This window comes from Piliocolobus tephrosceles, chromosome 17, assembly GCF_002776525.5.
Source record: "Piliocolobus tephrosceles isolate RC106 chromosome 17, ASM277652v3, whole genome shotgun sequence".
In the NCBI taxonomy this organism is placed as follows: domain Eukaryota; kingdom Metazoa; phylum Chordata; class Mammalia; order Primates; family Cercopithecidae; genus Piliocolobus; species Piliocolobus tephrosceles.
The window spans coordinates 41,907,861-41,921,736 of record NC_045450.1 but is presented as its reverse complement, the minus strand read 5'-3'; the positions used below and the strand labels follow the sequence as shown (position 1 = coordinate 41,921,736).

Below are 13,876 nucleotides of genomic sequence, written 5' to 3'. Positions count from 1 at the left end.
TAGCAAAAAACCTGGCCCTGAGCAAAAAAACAAAACTGGAGGAATCACATTACTTGACTTCAAATTATACTACGGAGTTACAGGAACCCAAACTGCATGGTACTGGCATAAAAACAGACATATGGACCAATGGAACAGAATAGAGAATCCAGAAATAAATCCACACATCTACGTTGAACTCATTTTCAACAAAGGTGCCAAGAACATACATTGGGGGAAAGGACAGTGTCTTCAATAAGTGATGCTAGAAAAACCACATATCCATAAACAAAAGAATAAAACTAGACCCCATCTCTCATAGCCTACAAAAATCAAATCAAAATGGATTAAAGACTTAAATCTAAGACCTCAAACTATGAAACTACTAAAATAAAACATTGGGGAAACTCTCCAGGACACTAATCTGGGCAAAGATTTCTTGAATACCCCAAAAGCACAGGCACCGAAGCAAAAATGGACAAATGGGATCATACTAAGCTAAAAAGTTTCTTACAGCAAAGGAAATGCTCAACGAAGTAAAGAGACATCCCACAGAATGGGAGAAACTATTTGCAAACTATCCATTTGACAAAGGATTAATAACCAGAATATATAAGAAGGTCATATAACTCAACAGGAAAACATCCAATAATCTGATTAAAAAGTGGGCAGAACAACTGAATAGACATTTATCAAAAGAACACATACAAATGGCAAACAGATATATGAAAAGGTACTCAACATTATTGATCATCAGAGAAATCCAAATCAAAACTACAATAAGCTATCATCTCACCCCAGTAAAAACGGCGTTTATCCAAAAAAACAGGCAACAGTGAATGCTGGTGAGGATGTGGAGAAAAGGTAACCCTTGTACACTGGTGGTAGGAATGTAAATTAGTACAGCCACTATGGAGAACAGTATGGAGGTTCCTCAAAAAGCTAAAAACAGAACTACCATATGATCCAGCAATTCTGCTGCTAGATATATACCAAAAAGAAAGGAAATGAGCATATCAAAGAAATATCTGCAATCTCATGTTTATTGCAGCACTCACAATAGCCAAGATTTGCAATCAACCTAAGTGTCCATGGAGAGACAAATGACTAAAGAAAATGTGGCACATACACATAATAGTGTACTGTTCAGCCACAAAAACAGAATGAGATCCTGCCATTTACAATTAAATGGATGGAACTGTCAGACATGATGTTAAGTGAAATAAGTCACGCACAAAAAGACAAACTTTGCACATTCTCACTAATTTTTGTGGGAGCTAAAAATTACAACAACTGAACTCATGAAAATAGAAAATAGACGGGTGGTTACCAGAGGCTGGGAAGGGTAGTCGGGGTGGGGGAGAAATGGGGTTGGTTAATGGGAATATAGCTAGATAGAATGAAGAACACCTAGTATTTGACAGCACAACAGGTGACTACAGTCAACAATTTATAGTACATTTAAAAATAACTAAAAGAAAAGTGCAAAACAAAGAAATTTTAAAAAACCAAAAGAGCGTAATTGGAATGTTTGTAACACAAATAAATGATAAATGCTTGAGGGGACAGATATCCCATTTACTCTGATGTGGTAATTACTCATTGTATGACTGTATCAAAATATCTCATGTGCTCCAAAAATATGTATTACTATATTTCCATTAAAAATAATCCTCCTGGAAGGTAAAACACACTGATTTTTCATACATTAAAAATAAACAAACAAATAAATAAGGTAGTGCTATCCTAGTTAAGGAGTAGAGGTGCTCGTAAATGGCAGAATAGGTGGGGAGACATAGCCAGAGTTTTGCTGCAGCATTGCCATTTGAAGATCAATCAAACAAATGCTAGGAAAGGCAGCACTGCTAGATTTATGGTTCCATTCCCTAGAGAATCATTTTGTATGAACAAAATCCAAATTGCACTCTTTCAGAATTATTCTTTAACTGGCACTTCACAGGCTGTGCAGGAAGCTCCTCCCCACAATATTGGGGTAACAGTGGGGGTGGATTTACATGTCAGTTGTGCTTTAGCACAGTACTAACTATGGATGGGGGAGTGAGGGTACAGAAGTATACAGGTTGATCACTTTTAATCTGAAAATCCAAAATGCTCCAAAATCCAATACTTTTTGAGTGCAGACTTGAAGCTCAAAGGAAATGCTCAATGGAGGATTTCAGATTTTTTGATTAGGGATGCTTAACCGGGTATCTGCCAATATTCCAAAATCTGAAAAAATGTGAAATCTGAAATACTTTCAGTCCCAAGCATTTCAGATAAGAGAAATTCAACCTATAAGAGAAACTCAACCTATAGTAGTTTTTGTTCCAGCAGCCCTTGGAGGAGGAAAAGAGAAAAATCAGAAATAGTTCTCATGATGTAGGTAAGACATGACTTGGGTTTTGAAGAGCAAAGTTGGGAAAGGGAGAGGAGTAAAGAGGGAATTCCAAGTGAGGGGAATAGGTCCAGAGGTAGGAATCATCAGGACCTGTTTGTAGGACAGTGAGATGATTTGTGTTGGAAAGAGCTGGTTAGACAGTGCCATATAATTAAGGGCTTTGATGCAGCAGGAAACTGGGTGCCAGTAAAGGTTTTTGAACAAGAAAATGCTGGAATTAGAAGCATACTATACAATTCTTGTCTAAAGGGTCTCTAGGATACTTTTCTGCTAGAATATATCCAACCTGCCAGTAGAGGTCCTTATAAGGACTCATACTTACCACTGCAAAAGGAAGACCAGTGAGCCTATGAAAGAAATGAGTCTGGAAATAGAAACAGACATTTTAATAAAGGACAACTCTCACTTACAGAGATTGTCTAAGCTCCACTGGGCACAGAAACCAACTTGACGTTTCAGATAATCAGGATCATTAGCCCAGGACTCCAATGTGACAAGCCGGTCACTAATACTGGATTCAGAAATAGTCAATTTATTTTCACCTGTTTGGAAAGACATAATCCTTGAATTAACAATGAAAGAGTAGAATGATTTGCTCAGCAAATTAGTATTGCTAAGGGGAAGAGGCAATTAAAGAATTGGAGACTAGATTAGACTTCAATTAAAATTTCTAGGGATAACATAGCCAAAGAGCTTTGACTATTTTCTTTTCCTTTTTTTTAGTCACAGGGTCTCGCTCTGTTGTCTAGGCTGGAGTGCAGTGGCACAACCATGGCTCACTGTAACCTTGAACTACTGGGCTCAAGTGATCCCCCAGCCTCAGCATCCCAAGTAGCTAGGAACACAGGTGCATGCCACCATGCCTAGCTGATTTTGTAAAATTTTTTGTAGAGATTGAGTCTTGCTATGTTGCCCACCCTGGTCTCGAACTCCTGGCCTGAAGCGATTCTCTGGCTCTGGCCTCCCAAAGTGCTGGGATTATGGGCATGAGCCACCACACTTCTTTCTAGAAAGTAGCAATCACATTACTAAATTTTTGGCTATAAAAAGTGAGTAATCATGGTTACCAAGTTTTGATTCTTAGGTGAGAAAATCCTTGCCTTTGTCCCTGTTATACTTCATTGGCTTTAACGTGTCTATCCAGACGAAAACAGAATGTAATGCCCATCTGATGGGGTTGAAAGTGTAGGCTCATCCAGTAACTAAGAAAAATAAAATTTTTAACAACCAATACAGAAGATCATTAGTGCAAGAAGTCACTATACCTACTTGTCTGTGCAAACTTTTCCAGTGCGATAAGTGCAAAAAGCATGACTGTGGGGTGGGACTGTAACTTCTGAAAAACAACAAAAGATAAAAAAAAAAAAAAAAAAAAAAAAAATCATTCCCCTGCAGAGGTGGCAAGTTATCAGTTTCATTTCCTTGCCCAGTATGTGCTAGATGTTTTTCTGAGTGGTCAGAAAAGTTCCATTCATTCAAGTCCTCAATTATTCGTTTGGCTAACAATGTTAGTAATGACAGTAACAGTAATGAACTGGACAGGCTCTCTTAATCTTATAATTTTTTCTTAAAGTCACTAGTAATTTATAGATTTGGAAATTTCAAAAGTATCCTGTTAAATACACTATGTTATTTTACTTAGTAAAACTTATATTAGGGCTTTGTTAAATAAAACATTGATTCTCACATTCATTTATGCAAGCTAAACAGAAACCCTAAATTATAAACTAAAAATGATCTTTTACTTAGAACCCTAAAAAGAACCACTTATCACTACCAAGTTCCAAAATTATAAATAATTAAATTAACAATTAATAGCTTAGTTTTTAAGCTGTTTCCTGAAAGGAATTCTACAAATGCTGATGGTAGACAGGAGAAAGCAACAAGTGAACTCTTCTAGTTACATTTAAGTTCATGTCACAAGAGTTCTCCTTTAAGGAAAGGTCTATCTGTTGAACATGACACCTTCTCATAGCCATGCTTTCCCTACTGCTGCATTGGAAGCCACCAGAGGAGCTCCAGAACATCAGATGATTCCCACTGACTTCCCTGGTACCCACCTAAGTTCCGGAAAGCTCACATAACCACCATCCCTGTTGCTGGAAAGCCTATTCAGCATTCTATTTCTTCTCAAATCCATCTATATCCCTCTGCCTGGCTTTTCAGGCCCTGAACCCTTTCTAGCTGGCTACTCAGTCTGTGTCCTATCTCTGAACACTGTCTTCTCTCATCAGACACTTCTCTGTCTCTGGGCTTCTGCCTGTGATGTTCCCTTAGCTAAGAAATTCAATTTTTCCTCCTCTGGGCACAGTAAAATCCTAATCTTACGGCATGACCCAGGTGAGGGTCCACCTTCATCAGGAAGTCTGACTTTCATGACACCCCAGCCCTCCTTACCCATACCACCCACCTCCCTCACCTTCTCATTTAGTCTTTTTTTTGAGATGGAGTCTTGCTCTGTCGTCCAGGCTGGAGTGCAGTGAGATCTCAGCTAACTGCAATCTCTGCTTTCTAGGTTCAAGTGAATTCCTGCCTCAGCCTCCTGTAGCTGGGACTACACGCACATGCCACCGTGCCCAGCTAATTTTTTTATTTTTAGTAGGGACCGGGTTTCATCATGTTGGTCAGGCTGGTCTTGAACTTCTGACCTCAGGCGACCTGCCCACCTCAGTCTCCCAAAATGCTGGGATTATAGGCGTGAGCCACCGTGCCCGGCCCTCATTTAGTCTTGACGAAGTACTTTATCCCATGATCACATCCTGTGATAAAATGGAGGCTAATTATCTTGTCTGAGTAGTTTTGTTTCCTCAACTAACCAATCAACTTCTTGAAATCAAAGGACTGCCATGCTGTATCCCCAGAGTGCTCATTGAGAGTAAGGTAAGTGTTTTAAGCATATATCAGTGTCTATTGACAAATAAGGGTTTTCAGACTAGAGTTTTGAAAAAGGCCAATGCTCACTAGGCTTACAAAAATAACTTTTAAAAATATAGACCATTCAAGACCACAGGCCAGAACTATGAGAGATCTGAGGGCACAGCCTCAGCAAACCACAAGCTTCACACATAATATGTTAAATACTCCAGTGACAACAGTTTTAAGAACAGTAGCAGTGACAGGGAGGGCAGGGAGGAGCAGAGATTTATATACACTGGGAATCTGACTTGATGGCCTCCTGGCTTGGAACACCATGTAATTTTGTTTCCACTGTGGAGGTCCCTATTACCACTTGGCAAACTCTAGGAACATGCAAAAGAGCCAATCGTAGCAGCTATCTTATGACTAAATTTAAAACCAGACCAACTCAGCTGTTTTTGCTGGTTGGGATAAATTCCAATCCCACTCTCTTTTTTAAACATAGGAGGGAATAAATAAGCACTCAGGAAACACCTGCAAATAAAATTTACAATTGATTCCATTCTCTGTGCCAGTGGCTATGCCAGCAATTTGAGAAAATGCACAGTTCTAGATGATGCCCACTTCTAGATGACTGGGAATAAATAGTTTTGATGTCTCACTTACCAGACACTGTAGCAAATATTCCAGTATTCCTGGGCTCAGTAAACCTATACTTGCAGGACCTAGACAAATACAAAGAACACTTGATATAAATTAAAATGCCATATTATTTTAAATCACTGGTAGCAATCAAATTGTTTTGGTAGAACTCTTTCACGCTTGGTATCTTATTCAAGCCTCCTGCTCTGAGGTAGAAAATAGTACCAGCCCCATCTCACAGTTAAGCAAGTGAGCCCACAGAGTGAAGCAACTAACTCCAGGGCACTTGGCAAGCACATGGGAGAGTCCAACCCAGCAGTCACATGTTCTGATTTCTAATCCATTGTTTCTTCCACAATATGTGATGTAAGTAGCTGAGCTATGCCCCTATACTTTGCTGTTAACTTTCTTAAAATGGGTAATATTCATAAACAAATTAAATATCTGCTTCTCAGGAATTGCTCCAATCAGAAGTTCCTTTTCCTCTCCCCCTACCTTGTATGTCTTCATAATCTAGCTAAACTTTATAAAGTGTGTATATATGCAAATTATATATTGTATACATACATACATATCTTTGTTATGCTGAATTTAGCTTTTTTCCCTTTTTCTTTTCCCCGCTCCTTATTCTTAAAGCAAATAAGCACAACTTTTTTCTTTTAAAATTTCCCCTGAAAATCCACAAAGCTAAATTAAATTGCATTCACCTCTGTAGCCTTTCAGTAATTTTCTTCCAGTTAGTCTATGTCTCTCAATATCATTGTTAAGAGATTTATTTCTGGTATAGCAGGTTTGATCAAAGACTTACAGTACAAATTTCCCTTTAATGTCAAACAACTTAAGATCTTCCACTGTGGAGTGTCCCAAAGTTACCTGCTAGTTTCTCAGCCAAGCAGCCTAGGACTGCAGATGTGTTCCTGTGTTTGGCAGGATGACCTGAGTCCTGGCAAGCTACTTCTCCATTTAAATTGAGAATTTCAGTCAATTTCTGGAGTGCATCCTAAAACAAAAAAGTACAAGTGGGTTTGACCCATATATTACACAGGTTGTTTTCCTAGGCTCATTTTTTTTTTTGAGACGAAAGCTATAACCAGCACTTTGGGAGGCCGAGGCGGGCAGATCACGAGATCAAGAGTTCGACACCAGCCTGGCCAACATGGTGAAACCCCATCTCTAGTAAGAATACAAAAATTAGCCGGGCGTGGTGGCACGTGCCTGTAATCCCAACTACTCGGGAGGCTGAGGCAGAGCAGGAGAATCACTTGAACCCGGGAGGTGGAGGTTGCAGTGAGCTGAGATCACGCCACTGCACTCCAGCCTGGATGACAGAGCAAGGCTCCGCCTCAGGGGGGGTGGGGGGAGCTATAACCAGGTGTTAAATAACCTCAGAAAGACCATATAAAAATTATGCAATGTACCCCAATGATATCATTGATGGGAAATTTCTGATCAACCTGAAAGTCTCCTTTCATGACTTACTAGATTCCATTTCATTCAGAATGCTTAAGTTGTATCAAATATATGCTACATATTCTTGAATCACTAAACAGATTAAACCCACTCAAACGCCATTATGAAAACATTAAAGGCTAGTGATGTTGAAGCAAAAAGTTACTTTAAAAAAAGTTTTACGGCTGGGCACAGTGGCTCACGCCTGTAATCCCAGCACTTTGGGAGGCCAAGGTGGGCGGATCACGAGGTCAGGAGATCGAGACCATCCTGGCTAACACGGTGAAATCCTGTCTCTACTAAAAACTTCAAAAAATTAGCTGGGCGTGGTGGTGGGCGCCTGTAGTCCCAGCTACTCAGGAGGCTGAGGCAGGAGAATGGCGTGAACCCGGGAGGCAGAGCTTGCAGTGAGCTGAGATCACGCCACTGCACTCCAGCCTGGGAGACAGAGAGAGACTCTGTCTCAAAAAAAAAAAAGTTTTACTAAGCAAAAACAAATCCCAACAGTTTTCTTCTTTTCTTTTTGCTCTCGCTCTGTTGCCCAGGCTGGTGTGAAGTGATCATGGCTCACTGTAGCCTTTACCTCCTGGGCTCAAGTGATCCTCCTACCTTAGCCTCCCTCGCAGCTGGGGACTACAGGCACATGTCACAATGCCCAGATAATTTTAATTTTCTATAGAGATGGGGATCTCATTATGTTGCCCAGGCTGGTCTTAAACTCCTGGTCTTAAGTGATCCTCCTGCTTCAGCCCCCCAAAATTTTGGGATTACAGGCATGAACCACTGCACCCTGACCCAACAGAGTTGAAGGCAAATTGAAACAGGCACCTCTTATAAGCCTAGGCAAAGGTAAATTCATTGGCGAGTAGGCTAAAGCCTTTCCCCTTCTGTCCACAATGTTTTTCTGTGCTGGGCTTAAACAGATGAATGAAAATGCCAGAATCAAGGCTGGGCACAGTGGCTCATGCCTGCAATCCCAGCACTTTGGGAGGCCAAGGTGGGAGGATGCTTGAGCCCAGGAGTTTGAGACTAGCCTGGGCAACATAGCAAGACTCCATCTTAAAAATGAAAGATGCCAGAATCCAATTAAAAAAAAAAAGGACTCTGTAAAACACATGGACTAAGACAATGAAAGTTTGATGCTTTTGTTCTATGTAAGGGATAACCAGGGTTACACTAATCATTAATACATTTGAGTAAGATCCAAAAATCAGCCGGGTTGTGGTGGTGGACGCCTGTAATCCCAGCTAGTTGGGAGGCTGAGGCAGGAGAATCGCTTGGACCTGGGTGGCGAAGGTTGCAGTGAGCCGAGATCACATCACTGTACTCCAGCCTGGGCGACAGAGCGAGACTCTTGTCTCAAAGAGAAAAAAAAAAGAGGACATAATTCTTCATAATACAAAATAAATTTACATAATAAAATCAATACTGAATAAAACAGACCCCAAATGTATAAAGATGAAACACATTACATCAAATGTTCTTTGTGGTCATTTATCCTGTGCTTAAGCAAAAATGATAGTTTTCTAAAAGATAAGTATTAACTTACTTTAGTGGGCAATGGACATTCATCTAGTAACAATGTTATAACAGCTGGTCCCAGTGGATCTTCCAGTGGAATAACTCTAATTAAAGACTGGACAACATCCAACCATCCTTCATCTAAGAGCAAATCAAGAAGATTATATGATGGAGTCACTATTTTTAAAATGTGAAAATATGTCACACAAGATCAATTCACATTAAAAGAAAGACTTCTGGTCTATAGATTTTTAGCAGCTAATACTTGGCATGGACATAATCATCAATTGCTAGTCATCGTGGTGAAGTAAAAACATTTTAAGTTACAGGAGTCTGGTGATTTGTGGGTACCTGTATTTGGAAAAAGGTTAAGCTATGGTCTTGTGTTCTCACATTAAAATAGTTTTAAGCATCTTATTTACTACATAGGAGTTAACTGAGAAAATGAAGTATACTCAGCAGTTGGCTTTGTTTTCAGAATGATACTTAGGAAACTAAGGAAGAAAAAATATCCTTGGCCAGGGGCTGTGGCTCACACCTGTAATCCAGCACTTTGGGAGGCTGAGGCAGGAGGATCCCTTGAGCCCAGGAATATAAGACCAGCCTGGGCAACATGGTGAAATTCTGTCTCTACAAAAAACAGAACAATTGCTGGGTAGTGTGGCATGTGCCTGTGGTGCTAGCTACTTGAGAGGCTGAGGTGGGGTGATCACCTGGGCCAGGGTAGGTTGAGGCTGCAGTTGAGCTGTGATTGTGCCACTGCACTCCAGCCTGGGCAACAGAGTAAGACTCTGTCTCAAAAAAAAAAAAAAAAAAAAAAAATTATATATAAATAATCTCTCCATTCCAGCACAGTATGGTCGAAGATCCATCAATGCCAAAAAAAAAAAAAAATGGTGAGAGCCCAGGAGGCTCTCTGAATTCTTATTTAGATGGAAATGTAAAATTCTAGGGTTTGGTTTTTATTTTCTTTTTTGGCATACTGGAAGATTTTTAAATTTTCTCTTTTAAAAATATATGCCGGGCAATGCCATTATGCACATTGCCTATTATACCTATTCAGGGAAATTTCCATATAGTAAGGGCTTTTTTCATTGTTATGTATGCTGTCTTTTTGGAGTCTTTTATCTCAAAACAAAACAAAAAACAAAAGGTGGCTACTTTTCTTATTATATATTCATTACAAAGTAATAAAAACAAAACTAAAAATACCTGTTTCTGCCATTTCATGTAACGTTATCATTGAATAGGGAGGTTCCTGATCACTGAAAAAAAAAAAAAAAATTCAAGGCATTAAACCTGAGGAAATAAATGACAATTTCAAATGAAAATTCAAACTGGAGGTGTGGAGGTAAAAAGGGACAGAAGAAATGAACACGAATGTAAGGAAAGAGATAGAAGAGACAACCTGAGCTATGACCTGTAAGGATGAATGTATACCATATGTGCTAATTTCCAGTCATTGTCCACAATGACCCACAGACAAAATAGGCAGGTGGGTACAGACAAGGACTATTATGTGTCCTGGGGTAAAAGCACAGGACTAAACTGGAGACCACAGCCTACTCTCAGCTTTACACTCAGAGGCCCAGTGCCAACTGAGACAAGCCAGGAAGGTCAACATCATCTTCATACTTACCTCAGAGAAATGCCAGGAAGAGAGATGACAATCCTGGTTGAGGACTTATGGAAGCAAGGGCCTATAGACACATCTTCATTTTGAAGTTTTCTTCTGGAAATACCACTACATGCTTATACTTCATAAAATGGCATTACAAGAAAACAAAACCAAACTTAAGGAACTATTTAACATTCTAGACATTGATCCAAAGTGGCATTCTATACCTTAATTCAGTGGTGTGATCGAGAGATCTTTAAAAAGTCCTTCAGGGGAACTTCAACAATGAAATGTTTTCCATTAAACAATTGTAACTGCTTAAGAACTCACCACTTACTTGTTTACATATTGTGGGTCTCTGTTTTACTGTGGGGAAAAAAAAAGCCTAAAAAACTATCATCTTAAGTCATTTAATCCTGAGAATAACCTTGTGATATGGGAATTAGTATGGCAATTTCAGGTACTCACTAGGTGCTGCCTGTTTAAACAATATAACTGACTGATGCAAACATTTCTGAAGAATGATCTGGCAATAATAAAATTAAGTATGCATATATCCAATACTTCTAGATAAATTTTTACACAGGTCCAAAAATTGATGCATATTTGTGCTGTTCACTGCAGTGCTATTTGTAGGAACAAAAATTTGGCAGTAACCTAAGTGACCATCACCAGATGAAAATGTAACAAAATATAATACTTTCAGGCATACAAGGGAATACTCTGTAATAGTCAGAAGCAGTTGTAGATTTATATATAGCAAGATAGATTTCAATGTTGAAAGAAGTTAAAAACGAAGAGGTTTGTAAAACTACATTACTGTCTTTTAAAACATTGCAAGGGGCCAAGCGTGGGGGCCCACATCTGCAATCCCAGCACTTTGGGAGGCTGAAGCTGGATGATGGCTTGAGTCCAGGTATCTGAGACCAGCCTGGGCAACATGGCAAGACCTGGCTCTACAAAAGCTTTTTTAAAAATTAGCCAGATGCAGTACCACATACCTGTAGTCCAAGCTGCTTAGGAGGCTGAGGTGGGACGATTGTTTTGAGTCTGGGAGGCTGAGGCTACAGTAAGTCATGATCATGCCACTGTACCCCAGCCTGGGTGACAGAATAAGACCCTGTCTCTTTAAAAACAAAACAAAACAAAAAAACTCTCTCTCTCAAAGTCTATTCTGCACCCATTTTTCCAATGAGCTTAAATTAACATTGCTTGTGGTTTACTTCCTGATTTGGGAAGGAAAACTTCTATTACAATTTGGTAAAAGAGATTAAAAAAATTTTAATTAATTAATTTTTGAGACAGGGTCTTGCTCTATTGCCCAGGCTGGAGTGCAGTGGCGTGATCATAGCTCACTGCAGCTGGAAACTCCTGGACTCTAGCGGTACTCTGGTCTTAGAGTCCTGAGTAGCTGGGACCACAGGCACGCACCACTGTACCTGGATAATTTTTAAATTTTTTTGTAGAGATGGGGGTCTCCCTATGTTGCCCAGGCTGGCCTTGACCTGGCCTCCAGCTATCTTTCTACCTTAGCCTCTCAAAGTGTTGGGATTAGATGTAGGAGGCATTGTGTCTGGCCAAAAAATTACTCTTCTAGAAGACTAACAAATGCTCCAGTATTTTATGGAAAACTTTAATACAGCTCTAAAAATTCATTTGTATTCACAGATACACTCTGTTTTATGCTTAATTTTTGAGGAACTAAGCGAAACTAGGTTTCTATAAACGTGATTATCAAATGTTTATACACTTAAATTTACTAGCAGGGCCTGAAGCAAAAAGAACACCTAAGTAACTTTTTAAAAAATACTACCATCTACTGAACAACTGTTAAGTACAAAGCTCCACACTAAATGCATTATGTACATTATCTCATGATAATCCTTGTGGAAACAGTATTAAGCCCCCATTTACAGATGAGGAATCTGAGGTTTCAAGAAGTAACTTACCCAATGTCATGCAGTTGAGCCAGGCCCATCATGGTTCTAAGCTTTGTGCTCTTAACTACTGAACTATACAACTTTAAGTTAAATGTTTTTTTCCACTTGAATGATGTCCTTTAATTTCAGTGTTATTCAATCTGGGATTTTGTATTTAGAGGTAGACAAAGCAGAGGAAAAGACAAAACAGGTACAGGTGTGCTTTGCAGTTTCAACTGACAAGCTTCCTAAACGGATTAAAGACAGTCAAATAAGGGATAAATAAAGGATCAAATAAACGATAATGAAAACTCTCCTTGACCTTGGTCCTTATGTTGCCAAGAGAAGTTGCCTGTAGCCATGTTCTCGGTAAAACAGCTTATCTTGAATCTGAGGTCAGTAGAATACACAGGCATGTACCATTAACAGTGAGCCTACACGAAACCATTTCCTGTTGTAGCTAGCAACATAAACTCACTCCATATTTATTCTATTCTCTAATAAAGATCATAGCTTTAATTAGTGTTTTCTGCTACAGAAACAGTTAGACATTTCCAGACAGAATAGATGACAGCAAGCAAAAACATCAAATCTCATTTACTCTGCCATCAGAGGAGAATTAAAATATTCTCCTTTGCCCTGTGAGCACAAGGCTTGGCAAGTATGTCCTAAAGGAACTGAAGGAGTCCTAAAGTCATGGTTCCTGGCAGAACACTTTTCATTCCACTGGAGGTGACTGTGAGTCAGATACTTACTTATCTACAAGAGTCCGTATTACTGCCAATGTGTCCAACACTAGCCCATCCACATTTTGTTTCTTTCTCCTTGGCTCATGTGGTCCTCGACCCCTCCTCGGTGGCCGAACAGGGTCCCGTGGTTGGCTCCTCGTGTCAGCAGTGGGTACTGCACTGTTCTCGGCCTGTTGCTGCTGGGTGTCAACACTGTCATCTGTTCCACTGTCATCTCGGCAGATACAGGAATTACCCATGGTAGTAGTGGCACCTCTAGTTCCTAGGAAGTGGGCTATGTGCTCTTCGAGAGTCAACAGCAGACCCTGGCCAAGGCTTCTGCTCGCTAAGAACACGGCCCAACCAAAGACGATCATTTAGGTAGTTTTCAGTTTTCCAAGTACTGTTTTCATAACCTGGAGTTGAGGAATTTGCATCCTATTTGCTTTTAACAACTGAAGGCCAAAGAAAGTTGCAGAGCTTATTCCCAACATTATCAACTACAGGGAATTCTGGTCATCCAATGGCAGTTCTAAAAGAAAATGAGAAAAAGGAAAATGAATAGAAGATTCTTGACCACTTAATTACTCAAACTTTCCTAGTCTGATTTTATAGATATTAGGATTCTAATGAAGAATCATCTTTGGTTATTTTTATGGGTTTCCAATACCAAGAGACAGCTTTGGATAACAGAATTAGCAATCAATCAATAATTTCTTTTAATCATTCTATTACAAAGTTGATTGCCAAACCATATTCTTATAGA

General features: G+C 39.6%; 1 protein-coding gene across 8 annotated transcripts in view; it reads right to left on the bottom strand.

Moving 5' to 3' along the window:
- The window catches only part of RSPRY1 (ring finger and SPRY domain containing 1), a 47,711-nt gene that overhangs the window by 19,147 nt on the left and 14,688 nt on the right, over positions 1-13,876 (bottom strand). For 7 of the 8 annotated variants that reach the window (XM_023210008.1, XM_023210014.1, XM_023210009.2 and 4 more), the window contains 7 exons: positions 13,138-13,642; positions 10,058-10,110; positions 8,874-8,986; positions 6,749-6,875; positions 5,900-5,958; positions 3,647-3,713; positions 2,788-2,919 (listed from right to left, as the gene is read on the bottom strand). In XM_023210008.1, coding sequence (XP_023065776.1) covers positions 2,788-2,919; positions 3,647-3,713; positions 5,900-5,958; positions 6,749-6,875; positions 8,874-8,986; positions 10,058-10,110; positions 13,138-13,487 — 901 coding nt within the window. In that variant the 5' untranslated portion in view covers positions 13,488-13,642. Of the gene's footprint in view, positions 1-2,787; positions 2,920-3,646; positions 3,714-5,899; positions 5,959-6,748; positions 6,876-8,873; positions 8,987-10,057; positions 10,111-13,133; positions 13,643-13,876 lie in introns of those variants that run through there. The other variant, XM_023210015.1, reaches the window with a different exon arrangement.